Source organism: Cervus canadensis, chromosome 23 (assembly GCF_019320065.1).
Source record: "Cervus canadensis isolate Bull #8, Minnesota chromosome 23, ASM1932006v1, whole genome shotgun sequence".
NCBI lineage: Eukaryota > Metazoa > Chordata > Mammalia > Artiodactyla > Cervidae > Cervus > Cervus canadensis.
Window position 1 is genome coordinate 24,028,303 of NC_057408.1, and position 18,014 is coordinate 24,046,316.

Below are 18,014 nucleotides of genomic sequence, written 5' to 3' on the forward strand. Positions count from 1 at the left end.
GGGATGGGGAATACATGTAAATCCATGGCTGATTCATGTCAATGTATGGCAAAAACCACTACAATATTGTAAAGTAATTAGCCTCCAACTAATAAAAATAAATGGGAAAAAATACATTATGAAATGCATCTTCTAGAGAAAATAATTATGGATAAAATAACAATAGAATTAGAATTAACTATAACAGTCACCATTGTCTGTCTACTCGGCATCCAGTTCCAGCTCCTTCATTCCTAACAGAATCTGATTTTGCTCGTTGGGTGTCCCTATGTCATGCCGCCCAAGTGCCCAGGTAGGCATCGCTCACTCTCAGTATCATGGTAGAATTTGTTACTCCTAGGGTTATAGTCTCCTTGCTCATGATTAGTTTAAGAAAGACAATATGACCTAAATATACCCAGTGCCTTGCAAACAGAAGTCTTCTGGTGGCTTCAGAGGAACGTTTTCTAACTGGAGGTGACCGCCAGATGAATCTAGCCCCTTCTCCGGGGGCCGCTGTGTTGTCTGGGTGTCACAATTCAGACACGCTACAGCTATCATTCCAGTAGACTGAAGATGAGGGCAACCATACAAATGGCAGAGCAGAGACAGGAAAAGGGGAAAAAAAAAGAACCCAGGTCCTGAATTTTCATTCTTGAGCAAGAAGCAAGAATGAACCTACCCTGGAGCCATTTTCTTTTTCTGGACATGCTGTAATACGTGAGCATGCTCTTCTTTAAGTTGTTTGAATTGGAGTTTCTGTTGCTTTCAACCAAAATCATTCTAACTTACAGCAGAGAGCTGAGCTGCCCTCACTGAACCAACAGGAAACGGCTGTCGTCTCGGGGTGGCCAGCACAAGCTAGGGTGATGTCCAGAACCTGGTCAGCCTCCTGCTTCTCACGCTGGTGCTCTTTCCACCAGGTTATGTGGCAGCTACTGCTCTGAAACCCACGCTATTTAATAATGGCAAACGATGGCTAATCGAGACGTCATCACAGGAAGGAGAATTCAACTACAAAAGAGCCTCAGACTGCAGGGAGGATGAAAGGTATCCCAGAAAACTCTTTACGTTATTACTCCAAAATTATTTTGAAGTTGTCTATTACAGAAAAAAAAAAAAAACACCAAAAAAGAAAATCTATTTTCAGGGCTAAGAAATGCAGAACATCAGTGCAAAGGAAAAATAAGCACTCAAACAGGAAATCTCTACAGCTCTTTCCTCCCTCCTCCCTCCTGGTCTCTCTCTCTCAACATGTTTCGCTGACTCTAAAAACAAAAAGGCACGAAACAGCTCTGTCAGCCCCAGCATCATTCTCGCTCTGAGAGGCAGAGCTTTGCCACACAGACACTAGCAGAGACACCACAGCCTAGGACTTTACTTACTAGATGCACAACTTTGAATCTTTTAGTGACAGTAGTGGGTTGAATAGCGCCCCCTCCCAATGGTATGTCCAGGTCCTAAACCCCAGACCATGTGAATGGGAATTTATTTGGGAAAAGGGGTCTTTGCAGGTGTGATTAAGGGTAGGATCTTGAGAGGGGAGCACCCTGGATTCAGTGAGGACACCGCAGCTGATTACCAGAGTCCTGAGAACAGAGGAGGAGACGGAGCTGTGAGGCAGGATACAGTGGACGCGGCCACATGTGTGTAGACTGAATGGACCCCTGGAGCCAGCAGAGGCCGAGGATCCTCTCAGAGACTCTGGGGGTGCAGCCCAGCCAACACCCTGACCCTTGACCTCTGACCCTCAGAAATGGGAGAAAATAAACTGCAATTTTAAGACAAATGGAAAATTCTGAAAGAGATGGGAATACCAGACCACCTGACCTGCCTCTTGAGAAACCTGTATGCAGGTCAGGAAGCAACAGTTAGAACTAGACATGGAACAACAGACTGGTTCCAAATAGGAAAAGGAGTACGTCAAGGCTGTATATTGTCACCCTGCTTATTTAACTTCTATGCAGAGTACATCATGAGAAACACTGGGCTGGAGGAAGCACAAGCTGGAATCAAGACTGCCAGGAGAAATATCAATAACCTCAGATATGCAGATGACACCACCCGTATGGCAGAAAGCGAAGAACTAAAGAGCCTCTTGATGAAAGTGAAGGAGGAGAGTGAAAAAGTTGGCTTAAAGCTCAACATTCAGAAAACTAAGATCATGGCATCCGGTCCCATCACTTCATGGCAAATAGATGGGGAAACAGTGGAAACAGTGGCTGACTTTATTTTTGGGGGCTCCAAAATCACCGTGGATGGTGATTGCAGCCATGAAATTAAAAGATGGCTTGCTCCTTGGAAGGAACGTTATGACCAACCTAGATAGCATATTAAAAAGCAGAGACATTACTTTGTCAACAAAGGTCCTTCTAGTCAAAGGCTATGGTTTTTCCAGTGGTCATGTATGAATGTAAGAGTTGGACTATAAAGAAAGCTGAGCTGAAATGAACTGAAGACAAATCTGCAGTAGTCTGTTCAGCTAACCTAGGAAACTTACATGATTCAGTTCAGTTCAGGTCAGTTACTCAGTCGTGTCCGACTCTTTGCGACCCCATGGACGGCAGCACGCCAGGCCTCCCTGTCCATTGCCAACTCCCAGAGTTTACTCAAACTCATGTCCATTGAGGCAATGATACTATCCAGCCATCTCATCCTCTGTCGTACCCTTCTCCTCTCGCCTTCAATCTTTCCCAGCATCAGGATCTTTTCAAATGAGTCAGCTCTTTGCATCAGGTGGCCAAAGTATTGGAGTTTCAGCTTCAGCATGAGTCCTTCCAATGAACACCCAGGACTGATCTCCTTTAGGATGGACTGGTTGGATCTCCTTTCAGTCCAAGGGACTCTTAAGAGTCTTCTCCAAGATGATTACACAGTGTTATTTGAATTTGGACAGCCAATTTGTGCTTTAAAGTCAGTTGTCTTGAATGAAGGTAAAATGACAGGAAGAAAATGACCAAAAAATGTCTATATAGACCTATTTCTCTAGTAAGATACTAGTTTCCTAAGAACCAAAGAACATGTCTGTATTTACTTTGAGTTACCTAAAGCATAGCTAACATCAGAAAGTGTCTAAACGTAGTTCTCAAAATTGATAGACTCCATGAGAAAAATCACGTTTACCCCAGCAGGCTAAAAAAAAATAACATCATTGATACAGTTCAATACCTTTATGAGAAAAAAACCCTAAATATATGAAGTATAGAAAGGGATTTTATTTAAAATTGATTCACCAAAACTTATTTTACTTTATGCACAAGTACTAGACTCAGTCCCTTCACTACTGGAAGCACGGCAAAGGTGCTCTTGGTCAGGTGGCACAGGGCCTGGGCAGGAAGGTGAGAAAAGGACCAAGAAAGGAGGAGACAGAACTAGCCATATTTGCAGAAAATATGATCACTGATATGTACATACTAACAGTGTTAAGAGAAAAAAAAACTATTAAAACAACAAAAGTATATGGCAGTTATCAGGCTACAGTCATGGAATGGAATGCCATGGAATTATCCAGGCAAGAATACTGGAGTGGGGTGCCATTCCCTTCTCCAGAGGATCGGAACCCAGAACTCCTGCATCGCAGGAAGATTCTTTACTGTCTGAGACACCAGGGAAGCCCAGAGTAAGGAAAGTATACTCCATACCCTTAGGTAAACTGCTAAGGTGCCTTTATAAAGTAAGAACTGACCATGTTTGGGAAACAATTGCTCTAACAAATGCTATAACATCATGTGATCTGGCGGCAATTTAAGACAAGAGGCATGTTACTGGTCCAAGAACAAACATGCAGGCAGTACAGAGTAGAGAGATCAGAGAAAAACGTATGTGTGTGAGTATCATCTCCTGGGAAGCCCTGAGAAACACATGCCACCACAATAACTGAGAGAATAGCTCATTTAACAAATAGGCAAGGGTGGGATGTCCTGAGAGAACAGCATTGAAACAAGTATACTATCAAGGGTGAAACAGACCACCAGCCCAGGTTGGATGCATGAGACAGGTGCTCGGGGCTGGCGCACTGGGAAGACCCAGAGGGATGGGATGGGGAGGGAGGCAGGAGGGGAGATCGGGATGGGGAACACATGTAAATCCATGGCTGATTCATGTCAATGTATGGCAAAAACCACTACAATATTGTAAAGGAATTAGCCTCCAACTAATAAAAATAAATGGAAAAAAAAAAACAAACAAATAGACTAGTGAAAACTGGGTCCCTAAGTATTAAAAAAAGAAAAAATGGAGTCCCTAACTCCATATAAGATCTGGAGAGCAGATAGATGAAAGACAAAACTATAATCCTAATTGAATAAAATGTTGGATGATACCTTTGTGATGTATGGTGTAGGGAAGTATTTCTTAAAGAAAGCTGCTGAAGCCCAACTCATGACAAATTTGAATATGTCCAAGATTGCAGATTTCTGTTTATTACTGGACTCCATAAAGTGAATAGACAGTTGACAGACATGAGAATTTATTTATAACATCTAAAACTGAAGTAAGACTAGTGTTTAGAATAGACAAGAAAACCTCATAAAACAGCCAGAAAAAATAAAGGGATCCCAGTATGACATGGACCAAACAGTTCACAGAAGAATAAATTTGGAACACAATTATGCACAGGAAGAAGTTCTCAAATTCATTGGTAATAGAAAAACATTATGTTCAAACACTATTGAATATCACTTCACACTCACCAAATTGGGAAAACTTTATGAATAATAGTAGGTGTCAATGAAAATGTGAGAATACAGAACCGTCATGTACCCAGTAGATATATAGAGTGGAGATGCTTTCTGGAAATTCATCTGGTTGGACATATTCAGGCACTCCCACACTCAACACAATGATCTCATTCTTTTTATATATCCCAGAAAATTGCTCGCCTTAGGTCATAAAGACACAGAACCAAAATCTTAATTACTGCACAGTCTGAGGTAATGAGCAGTAGGTGGCTATCTAGTTTCTATCACTGGGAAAAATGGAGAAGTAAAATACAATGGATGTAAACTATGGGGTACAATGTAACAGAAGCAACTGACAAATAGGTCTTAAAAGTCATAATGCAGCAAGAATTAAAAATAAGAAACACAATAAATTATAATACAATATTACTTAAGTGAATTTACAAAGCAGGACATGTTCAAGAAATCAACAGTATACACTTATAAGAGTCACAAAAAGGTTCCCATCAAACTCATTATAATGATAATGGAAGTGGAGAGATGAGTGGGATTAAGGAATGAGATTAAAGTAGATTGATTAATCAAATATTATAGAGATGAATGATGATAGCAATTAAATCAATCTTTGCAGCTGAGTTCTACCACACTAGAAAAACAGAAACAAGGAAGGAAGGAGGGAAAGGGAAGAAAGGGAGGGAGAGAGGAAAGGAGGGAGGGAGGGAAATCCACTTCCTATAGAAAGTCAACTGAATGATATGTGAAATTCTAGCAGGTCAACTGCTATTAATCATATGACAATTACAACTTCCCAGTGCTCGGAGTTAGTCTTCTGCTCAACTCTCTATGGCCTAGTATGTGATAACTCCTAATATAGCTAAGGGGAACAATTATGTTTCTAAGGACACAGAGTGGAAAAGAGTATGATCATTGTTTTACTTGTTTAGTAGCTAAGCTGTGTCCAACTTTCTGCAACCCCCTGGACTGTAGACTCCGCTGTCCATGGAATTTCCTAGGCAAGAATACTGGAGCGGGTTGCCATTAAAGTGAAAGCAACATTCCAATTATTGTTTGAATGTGATTAAAGTGTATAAAATATCCAAGCTTTGGGGATAATAATGCGTCTGACCTCATGAGTTTACTTGCAAGGTGGAATTCGAATAAAAGAGAGCAAAGTTGGCTTTTAGGTCCACCATCAGCGAGTCGGCTGTACCAGCTCTAAGACTAGGAGAACTTCATGGAGGCTCCAGGATTAGGACAATTCCCACTTAACCAAGAAAACCTTTTTATGAAAGGGTAAAAGGATTAGTGGAGAATTACAGGCTACTGCAAATCCGATTAAATTTTAATTTTATAGTACCCGGATTTCTATGATTAACTTGTTTCAAAGGAAAAGTAGGGGGAAAATAGTTGCATAACACTTAACAATCTCTCTCTTTCTCTGTCTCCGAATAAATGGGGGGAAAACATTAATTTCCCTGAATATTGTATATAAGGAATTCAATCACCTCTTCAGGACAGACATCAAATTATGTATGAAAAGAATTTTTACACATAATTTAACAAATGCAATAATTATCATCAAAACAAGAATTTCACTGACTCTCAAAGCCTATGGTTCCCTAAACTAAGAATATGTTCTCTAAATAAAATCAGGTTAGAGGCTATTATTGGTCTGTAACTTAAGACTGTTTCATGGGCAATTAAAATTTTACCTTTTGTTACTGAAGTATTAGATGTAAAAAGGATTTATAATTTTTTAAATTTTATATAAATTTGAAACAAATATTAAACGTCATTATTTATAAAATAAAAGATGCTATATAGATATTTATAGCAAGGTACAAAGTAATAATTCAAGAATAAAGTCTCACTGAAACATCCTTCAAATTGTAAGTTGTAAATAAATATGCATTCATTACTTGAAATATAATACATTACGTTCCATTAATGGTAGAAAAACAATCTATCCTCAGTGAACATTATGCAATTATCATTTCTCCTGCTGCATCTGTCAGATATTACACAATTAAGTAGATTTTGTTAATGGGTAAAAAGAGATTTTTAAAAACTCCAGATGCATTGATGATATTCTGAAATAATAATTAAGGGCATTGGCTCTAAATCCATTAAATATGTGTAAAAACGCTTCAGAAATGATGGAAATGATGTCATAACAAAATCACACTGTTGAATATTCTTTCACAAATTACTATCTGATTTACCATGGAAAATGGCTTGTTTGAAACTACAAATTACTTTATCATGCAAATTGGTCTCAGAATTTTTCTGAAGTTGGTATGAAAAATGTCCCTGGTTTCAAAGATGCAAAATCTGAGGCAGAAATGACTTGTATAACCATAACTGTTTTACATTTACACATCATCTTACATGAAATTGTCATCTCACTTTCTGAGCTATAATACTATTTGCATTTTACAGATAGGAAAGTGAGAGAAAGACACTGTTTAAATCACACTATGCTTCCCCTGATGTAGTACCACTGTGGAAGACCGCCTACACACAAGTGAGTAGTTTAAAAAAGTGAACAAAGACAGTAATTTTCCTAACATAAATCCTACTGCTGCATACTCTAAATCAAGCCCAGAATACTCTTACAGGTATTTTCTAAGAGTGTGATTCCATATTTCTCAGTGAAGAGATGACTCTCATGGACCAGTAGGTAATAAACAAATCCTGATGACTGAGTGGTTGCTTTTCTAAGACTTCCTTAAACCACACAGAATGATCATTACTGAAGATTACTTAGATGCTGCAAAATTTCAACTGGCCTTGACTCAAATACTACAAAGATAAAGTCTAACTCTGCAAGTTCCCTATTATTTCGAGAGCACAACTTCACAAATTCTCTCTATCCAGAAGTCTTTACCCATAGCCTTTCTTGCTGATCTCCACCTCTGTCAGTCAAGTGCATCCAGCCTTGGACATAGCCCCCTTCATCTTATCCTACATCAAGCCAACATTTTGTATTCCATTTCTATGAGTCTTCCCTGAATGACTAGCACTAGCACTCAGATATTATGAGACAATTAATAAATGACCATGGATTAATTGTGACTGCTGCAGGAACCAAGGTGTGTGCCCATGGAAGCTTCTGTTCAAGAAACTGAGATGTCTTCAAACTAAAGGATTATAGGAGGATGAATGAATGAATGAGTAAAGACACAAGTGGATACAATGCCTTAACCTGAATAAGTGAATATCACTCTGGGAACTTCTGGAGGGGTTTCAGGAGGATCCACACCGATGATTATTCTTCACATTAGTGCCCAGGAGGTGCTCATCTAAGCATTAAGCCATTTCTTCATGGAATCAAAGTGAAAACCTTCAAGACACCACATTGCACACAGTGTTGCTTTCACATTTCCCAATGCTTTTGCTTCTAGAGTTAAGGATATGCTCTATTTATAGGTGGCTAGTCTTCGTAAGGACATTTTCATCTTTTGACCAATTCTCTTGGATGTTTACATATAGTTAAATACTGACAAGTCCAATACGAGTAAAGTGGATGGAATAAGATGATGTTTTCAATGTCAGGTTGTCGGGGATTTAGAAATAAGACTGGTCCCAAAATGAGCATTGCTTTTCTTGCAACATGTAGAATGGGAACTTCACATAGGTCTATCTTCATTCATCCTTTTAAGGGACTTTATTTATATTTTCCTCCCCACAGACTGCACTCATATTTACTTTATTAAAATTTCTATAAACTGTTTCTTTTTCATCTGCTTAGGAAATTAAGGAAAATTTATTAGCTGATTCTATGTAAATTGCTTTAGCTCAGTTTTCATTGAGGATAAATTTGTTTTGAATATCTGTTATGACAATTATATACAGCTACATTTTCAACCCTAATGCATTTTTAATAACTCGCTTCAGCAGCTAGTGATTTGAATTTCAAATTTCTTTCTACCAAGAAGTAAAAAAAAGTACATACCATCTTATGGCAGTTTCATATAAAAATTGATTTATGCTGCAAGATCTCTCTCACAGTAAACATATCAAATGTCTAAATGAGATCATTAATACTCATAAGCTCTAGAATATGTATGTTCCACATAGAGTATAGCATTAATTTAAACCTGGTGCAGAAATAATTGTATCTTTAGATTATTTTTCAGAAGCCCCTCACTTAGGTTGGAAACAGTTCATTTGACTGATTATTTTAATTAATTGCTATCAAACACTACAGAGTACTTTAGAGCATATCAAAATAACTGGCTAATCACAAGTTTAAGGTATTTGAACATTAACAAATTGAACAATTTGGGAAATCCATAAAGGTCTATATCTTTGCTGCTGCTGCTGCTAAGTCGCTTCAGTTGTGTCCAACTCTGTGTGACCTGATGGACGGCAGCCCACCAGGCTGCCCCGTCCCTGGGGTTCTCAAGGCAAGAACACTGGAGTGGGTTGCCATTTCCTTCTGTATCTTTAGGCCATCTTGAAAATGAAGTCTCCCTCCCCCGCCCCGCCCAGTTCTGGTGATCTGATAATTGGACTGACCATCAATGCTTGAGGGAAAACAAAGATTTTAAATATGCCACATTCTTTCATACAGAGACCTTTCTTCATCGACCTATCAGAGGTTGTTGCTGTGGCTCAGTCTCTGAGTCTTGCCCGACTCTTTGTAGCATACCAGGTTCTTCTGTCCTCCACGATCTCCCAGAGTTTGCTCAAAGCCATGTTCATTGAGTTGGTCATGCAATCTAACCATCTCATTCTCTGGGTTGTCTTCAATCTTTTGTCTCCCCTTTTGTCTTCAATCTTTCTCAGCGTCAGGGTCTTTTCCAGTGAGTAGGTTCTTATCATCTCACGGCCAAAGTACTGGATCTTCAGCATCAGTTCTTCCAATGAATATTCAGAGTTAGGACTGACTGGTTTCATCTCCTTGCTGTCCAAGGGAGTCTCAAGAGTCTTCTCCAGCACTAAAATTCCAGAAGACTTTAGAATTATCCCTTTAGAATTATTACATTTTTCAGCTAGTAATATATTTAAAGAGTCTTGGTAGTGACTATATATTTTATAATAAATAATACTGGTTAGGATTTTTATGTTTATTTTACTAGCAGTTCCTCATTTAAATGGGACTTTTCATAATATTCTAACATTCCTTGAATTAGCTGTTTTGTTTTGTTTTTTCCGTCCAAGTTTCCAGTTTTTGGTTTGTAACTATAGATAAATTTATAATTGAAATATCTGTGAAATATCCTGATGTCACCCTAAGGTTGGAACTAAGGTCAGTGTCTTTTAGAGAAAATGGTTTATTTTATACTGATAAGGGGCTTCCCTGATAGCTCAGTTGGTAAAGAATCTGCCTGCAATGCAGAAGACCCCAGTTCAATTCCTGGGTCAGGAAGATCCTCTGGAGAAGGGATTGGCTACCCACTCCAGTATTCTTGGGCTTCCCTTGTGACTCAGCTGGTAAAGAATCCTCCTGCAATGCAGGAGACCTGGGTTTGATCCCTGCGTTAGGAAGATCCCCTGGAGAAGGGAATAGCTACCTACTCCAGTATCCTGGCCTGGAGAATTCCATGGTCTGTACAGCCCATGGGGTCGCAAAGAGTCAGACACAACTGAGCGACTTTCACTTTCATTTCACTTCAAGGCTTTTACAGATGTTAATATACACTCATCTTCATTCTGTTTAATTCTGTTCAATTCTGTTCATTCACTCTGTTCAAGTGATCTCCTGGGTAGTTTCACTATAATCTGGCTGCACTTGCAACTGTTTAATAGTAGATACATGTATATACCATACGTAAATACCTCAAAATCTAACATGTGAACAAATCACCTTATCTTCACCCTGTCTCTGTGAACATCACGACCATCCATCCCTCATCCAGTTCCTAAAAGTATCAAGTCTCATTCCTGTCTCTTCCATCTCCCCGATATCCGATCAGTCACTGAGTCTTTTTTCTTATTGCAGGTGCTTTACGATGTCGTGTTAGCTCCTCCTGCACAACAGTGCGCATCAGCTGCATGTGGACACGCGCCCTCCCCCGTGGCCCTGCGCTCCCCAGCCCGGCCCTCTGGGTCAGCCCCGGGCTGTACTGCGGTTCCCGCTGTCTCACATGTGGCAGTGCGCACACGTCAGCGCCACTCTCCCAGTCCACCCCATCCTCCCCTTCCCCCCTGAGTCACACGATCATTCTCTACATTGGCATCTCTATGCCTGCCCTGGAAATAGGTTCATCCGTACCATTTTCTAGATCCCATATGTATGCGCTAATATACGACATTTGTTTGTCTCTTTCTGACTTTCTTCATTCTGTATGACAGACTCTAGGTCCATCCACGTCTCTACTAAATCTTCCTAATTCTCCTTGACTGTACCTGGAAAATATCACCAAAATCTATCTCCTCTCCACTCACTTCACCTTTCTCCATTCAGGAGTGTGTTGTCTATTCTCGGGAAAAGACAGTATTACAACATCAATTATATTGTTTCTCTGTGTATATTCGATTAGCTTATCCATTTGATGTGATGTCACACAAACTATTTTTTTCTAAATACATATTTGAAGATATGAAAAACCATTTAAAACCCTTCACAACTGCTCTGTTGCTTAAAGGACAAAGGTTAAAGTCACATAGAAGGCATTTATGACCCTTCACTGACCCCATCCATGTCCTTCGAGCTTACCATCCATCACCATAGTCCTCCTCTCAAGCTTTGCCAACACTAGACAGATTCCTCAGATTTTCTTCAACTCACCATGCAGTGTAACTTTCCACTATGTTTAATCACCTTTTCGCCCTCATTTAATGGATTCGTCTCCATTATTTTGCTTTGTCAAAAACAGAGTGATCTAAAGAAGCCCCTTGGAAAGTCTTGTTATCCAGAGGTAGACAACTGTTCCCTTGTACTTTTCTTACCACATTTCATCATATTTCATTATAGTTAGCTATTTATAACCTTACTTTCTCAGACTGTAAAAACATAAGACAATAATGATAATTAACTCAACATTTTCTGACCACTCTAGTCTCCGAAGAGTTCACAGGTAGTATCTTATTTATGGCTTATAATTCCTAGAGAAGGAGGGCAACTCTCCCTACTGAGGAAAGAAGGAGAGCATCTTATCTTCATCTTCTGAACTTCAGTGTCAATTCTGTCACTAGACAGTGTAGTCTCACAGAGCTATGTATCTCGTTGCTGCTGTTCAGTCACTAAGTCGTGTCTGACTCTTTGCGACCCCGAGGACTGCAGCATGCCAGGCTTCCCTGTCTTTCACTGTCTCCCAGAGTTTGCTCAAATTCATGCCCATTGAGTCAGTGATGCTATCTGACCATATCATTTTCTGCTGCCTGCTTCTATTGCCTTCAATCCTTCCCAACATCAGGGTCTTTTCCAATGAGTCAGCTCCTTGCATCAGGTGGCCAAAGTATTTTACATATCTTTTTAAAATAGCACTTTATTTGTTATACCGAATTGGGTTTGATTGTCACTTCCCAATATTCAGGGCAAGGTTCTTTTCTTTCGTAGCAGAATGGAAATTACTCTTATAGGCAAGATGCACCTGTATGTTCCTTATCTCATCCAGTGAAAGCAAATATTTACATGGAAAGTTTTTACTTAAACTTGAGCAACATCAGAGTTGCCTAAAGGTGATACAATTTTGATGGCTAGGTACAACTTTATCATGTGTGGGTGATAAAGAATGGCAGTATTGAATAATAGAAGAGATGATAAATGAGACTTTAAATAATGCTAGCTGTATATTAAAAAAAAAAAGAAGCAAAAATCAGTGTCACAGAGCTAGTTAAGACTGTAGGAAGAAGTAGTGAGGTTGACACAAATATTTTGGTTTGGATGCCTAAGAGACATTTCACATTTAACATATACAAAGTGGAAAGCGTGTGATTTTTTTTTTTTTATTACTCTAAGCCTATAATAAGACAACCAGTCAAGCATTAGGCAAAGCTTGCTAAAACAGTATCAAAATAAGAGAAGAGACCATTTATATATTTTCCTGAAAATACCCCTTAAGATTTCTTATTGCTGATGAATCATGACGAAATTGTCCTTCCATATCAGAACTGGTCTAACCTCATGGTATTAGTTTGCAATCACCAAAGAAAAAATAAGATAAAATTTCTGAAAGGAAATTTATGTCACTAGGAAACAGAATTAGGCTCTCGAATGCTGTGAAGGATAAGTTGTAATAATAGAAAACTTTAATCTTCCTAACACAGCCACCAGAAAAGTAAATTTTAGCTGTCACATACACTGAATCTAGTTATTAATGTGCTTTAGGAAGCTCCAAGCTACAGCCAGTGATATCTGTTTAGTTATTTATTAGAAGAGGAACCATTCCTATTCTCACTGTGCGCCACAGGATCTTTCGTGACTCAATTTTCACAGACTGGAGAAAGCTCACATACATAAATTGTGTATGTTTTAAAAGCATTAGTGATAGTTTTCTAACATTAATTTTTATTTAACCCATTTATATCTACGGTCATTTTTTCTTCTTCTTTTGTTAAAATGAATGCTTTCTGGTTCTGTTAAAGACCAAACCCTATCATTAAACACAGGAAACTTCTAACCATCACATCTTTGGTCTACTAGATTATTCCCACTGGCATACAAGGATATTTAATACATTTCATATTTAAAAAATGCATCTGTTATATATAGGCTCAATTTTATAGCAAAACATCTTGAAAATAATTGCCTGGGTCACTGTCTGTTTTTTACCCCTCAATCTTCTGTAAGCTACTCCAAGTGAAATTAGTCCCCATATTTCACTGAAAAAACTCTTGGCAAAGCCATTGAAGACCATGTTATAAATCCAACAGTCCCTCTTCTGTCACCTTTCTCAATCTCTACAACTAGACACAGATGACCACTCACTCAAAAACTTTTTTTAATGTATGTTCAAGTGTTTTTAGCAGTTTTCTCTTAGTTTTCAGTGGTCTACCCTCCAAGTTATTCTTCCCCACTACTGCCCGCTGTTCTCAGCTTTCTCTCCTGGCCCCTCCATCTCTGCTAATCCTCTAAGTGTGGGGATGTTACTTATCTCCTTTTTCTTCGTTTTCTCCTAACAACATTTTACCCAGTGCTCCAGAGTAAAGTACTGTCAACATGCCAATGGCAGTCAAATGAATAACTTTATCGTGACATTTCTCCCACTCAAGGCCACATCTGTTTATCTAATTGACTACTTGACATTTTAGTTTGAATGCCTAATAAACATTTCAAATTTAACATATGCTAAGTGAAGTCTTCTGATTTGTACTCAAAGGCTGCTCTTCTATCTTCCTCATCTTCATAAAATGCACCATCCTTATCTCTGTTGCTCAAGTACATGAGTCCAACCCTTCATTGACACACTACATTTAATCCGTAAGTATTTCCAGTCTGTTTTCACCAACTATATCCAAAATTTGTCCTTTAACCTCCAACTTCAATACTATCACATTCATTGAAGTTACCATCATATCTAGTCTAGACGAATAATGGCCAATATTTGCTAAATTAACCATACGACATTTTTGTCTAGTTTTGGTTTTCAGTTTTGGCTTTATCAGTCTGATAAAGTGAGTTGGAAAGGGTTTCCTCTTTATATTTTCCTTAAGAATTTATGTGGGATTCTTTTTTCACTTTAAATATGTTATAGTATTAACAAGTGAAATGATATGGTGATCAAGTTTTCTTGGTGAGAAAATCATTGAACTGTAAACTCACAGTTTTTATTAGATCTTGAGCTACTCAATAAGCCTGGGTAGTTTGTGTTTTTCTAGGAGTTTATCTATTTCATTTAATTTGTCAAAAATGTTAAATCACATTTGCTCACAATATACTCTTATTATCCTTTAAATATTTGTAGAATTTGTAGTGAATAACCCCTCTACTCGTCCCAGTCTTTGATTTTTTAAAATATTTTTTTTCTTGATAAATTTGGTTAACAATTTATCAAGTAAATTTTTTTTTTTTTTGGGGGGGTAAAAGAAGCGGCTATGGACTTTATAAAATTTCCTTATGATTATTTTGGTTTCTATTTCATTGATATTTTATCCTCCATTTATTGTTTCTTTCTAATGTAAGAACTTACAGATATACATTTCCCTGTAAGTACTCATGCAGTTCTATATTCCACGCATGATGATATTTGTACTTTTATGATTTTTGAGTTTAGAATATTTTCTAATAGCCTCTGTGACTACTGCATTTCCTTTTTATTACCCCTCGGAATATGCTAATTCCCAAATAATTAGAGTTTACTTGATAACACTAACTTCTAATTTAAATTATTTATGGTCAGAGAACACACTCTTTATGACTTCAACCCTTTTCAATTGATTAAGACTTGTTCATATTGAATTGAAGTTATCTGTGTATGTGTGTTTTCATTGGAATAGAAGCTCTTTCAGGGTACTTGTATCTCTGTATCCCCAGTGAAGAGCCATATCCCCAGTACAAGGCATAAATCAGATACCTTATCTCTGTCTGAACTATTAACCCTAATAAGTGGTTATAATACTGGAATCACTGCAGATGGTGATTGCAGCTGTGAAATTAAAAGACGCTTACTCCTTGGAAGAAAAGTTATGACCAACCTAGACAGCATATTAAAAAGCAGAGACATTAGTTTGCCAACAAAGGTTCGTCTAGTCAAGGCTATGGTTTTTCCAGTGGTCATGTATGGATGTGAGAGTTGGACTGTAAAGAAAGCTGAGTGTAGAAGAATTGATGCTTTTGAACTGTGGTGTTGGAGAAGACTCTTGAGAGTCCCTTGGACTGCAAGGAGATCCAACCAGTCCATCCTAAAGGAGATCAGTCCTGGGTGTTCACTGGAGGGACTGATGTTGAAGCTGAAACTCCAACACTTTGGCCACCTGATGCGAAGAACTGACTCATTTGAAAAGACCTTGATGCTGGGAAAGATTGAGGGCAAGAGGAGAAGGGTACGACAGAGGATGAGATGGTTGGATGGCATCACCAACTCGATGGACATGGGTTTGGTAGATTCCGGGAGTTGATGATGGACAGGGAGGCCTGGTGCGCTGCAGTTCGTGGGGTCGCAGAGTTGGACACAACTGAGCGACTGAACTGAATACTGAAATGTTGCCATTTGTCAAGTAAAAGATGGCTGAGTATGAGTGCACAGACTCTAGATGCACTGGCTAGAGAGCCGGCAGCCAGGATACATCAATGACCAGCAGGCAAGCATTCTGACCAGGAATCCACAGAACATATACTATGCTCAGTCTTTCCAAATTTTACTCAATAACTAAATGTCACAGACTTACCTGGCAGTTTCTCACTAAGTCAGGTTTAAATCTATCGCCACGATCTTTATCATCATACAAAATATCACCATGACTTCAGGCTACAAATATCTTTTCCTCTAAAAATAGACATGTAATATAACGATTTTAAAATCCATGTACTCAAGAGAAAACCAAACTCCCCTGAGCTTATAAGTGTTTTGGCAGGAACTTAAACTTGGATTCTCCAGTCATAAATGTGTATTAATACATAGAATACCTCATAGAGAGTTAAAGAAGTTCACATTTTAAGCCTTATGATATAGGTTCAAGTCTAATACAAATGACTGCTAGCTATTTGTATAATACAATTGGTTAGCACATTATTGCTGAATAATCTCTTTTTAATAGATTTTACTTTTTTAGAGCAGTTTTACGTTCACTGCAACACTGAGCGGAAATTACAGAGATTTCTCTTTTATTGCCTGCCCCCACATGCACGTGGGCTCCCCAGGTGGTGCAGTGGTAAAGAATCCACCTGTCAACGCAGGAGACACAAGAAAGGCGGGTTCAATCCGTGGGTCAGGAAGATCCCCTGGAGGAGTGCACGGCAACCCACTCTAGCATTCTTGTCTGGAGAGGACCACGGACAAAGGATCCTGGAGGGCTACAGTCCATGAGGGTGCAAGAGTCGGATACGACTGAGCACACACACACGGACGGCCTCTCCCATTAGCAACACCCTCAACAGATGGCACATTTGTTATAACTCACGAATGAATCTACTTTAATACAACATAATCACCCAAAGTTCATATTGTAGAGCAAGGTTCACTCTTGGTGTTGTATATTTTATGGCTTTGGACAAATGTATAATGACATACGTTCACCATTAGAGTACCATAAAGGGTAGTTTCACTCTCCTAAAAACCTTTGTTGTTGTTCTGTTGTTAAGTAGTGTCCAACTTTTGCGGCCCCAAGGATTGCAGCAAGCCAGGGCTTCCCTGTCCTTCACAAAAAATCCTTGGTGCTATGCTTATGTATCCCTGCCACCTTCCTCATCCCTGGAACGCACTCTATTTTTTAATAAAAGAAGAAATTAGAACTATGTATCACATGAAATAAATTCCACAGACTCATTACATTATTCAGAGTAACTTATTCTATGATACTGCTGCGAAGGAATTAAAGCCTTTCCTGAGCTTATGTGGGCATTCTGTCAAAAAGCAACTCTGTTCCACAGTTCTGCATTCTGATCATGAATCCTCCACGTTACTATCAAATACCTAACTCGTTTTGACATTATCACCAGAGATAACTTTCAGCAGCACATTCAGCATCATTCTACGGTGATTTCTCACATACTTTTAACTTTCAACTCATACTCACATATTTTTAGGAAATTGATATTTGACTCATAGGATTTATGCCACATCTCTACCTATCAGCATAGACAATGATCGCTTTCTTCTTGAGTTGTAAACAGCAAGTGCTTTGTACATTAACAGTGGCATTAACACTGCTCACACCACCCTCAAAAGTTTTATCTCCTAAACATTGCCCACAGTTAAAATCAAAGTAACAAATGCACAATTAACCTGAACAGAGGGAAACTGTCTACTCAGCACCTTGGGAAATGATCTGGTTGAGTTATGAGGCATCTCATTTTGCAAAGTAGCAATAAAAACGAGCCTTTCATTTTGCAGAGGTACCACTGGCATTTACAGCAGATGATTAAAATAAAGGAGAAAAATAACTTTTGCATTTTATCAGCACAGGGATGTTTTATCCTGGCCGTGCATTCTGGCCTCTGCAGATTTCATCTATCAAAAGAAATGTCTCCACAGTTGTTGCCAAGGGTCCAGTTACTCCCCAGAGATTCCAGACACCGTGACTTACCTTATGAAAGTTCCTGAAATATGCTGCCTTCTCATCGGGAAATTTTTCTAGCCTTCTGGGTCCTTTACTAGATGCCTTCTTGAAAACCAACCAGCATCGTCTGAAAATCTGAAAGGAAATAAAGGAATCTTACTATTTCTCTTTTTACATGCATTTAGTAGCATCAAGGGTTTATCTATTCAACTAAGCCAGTGGGAATGAACTATTTTAAATGCACTTATT

General features: G+C 38.7%; 1 protein-coding gene across 1 annotated transcript in view; it reads right to left on the bottom strand.

The window, feature by feature from the left end:
- DOK6 (docking protein 6) overlaps positions 1 to 18,014 on the bottom strand; it is a 388,678-nt gene that overhangs the window by 251,974 nt on the left and 118,690 nt on the right. The window contains exon 2 of the mRNA XM_043444411.1: positions 17,793 to 17,900. Coding sequence (XP_043300346.1) covers positions 17,793 to 17,900 — 108 coding nt within the window. The remainder of the gene's footprint in view (positions 1 to 17,792; positions 17,901 to 18,014) is intronic.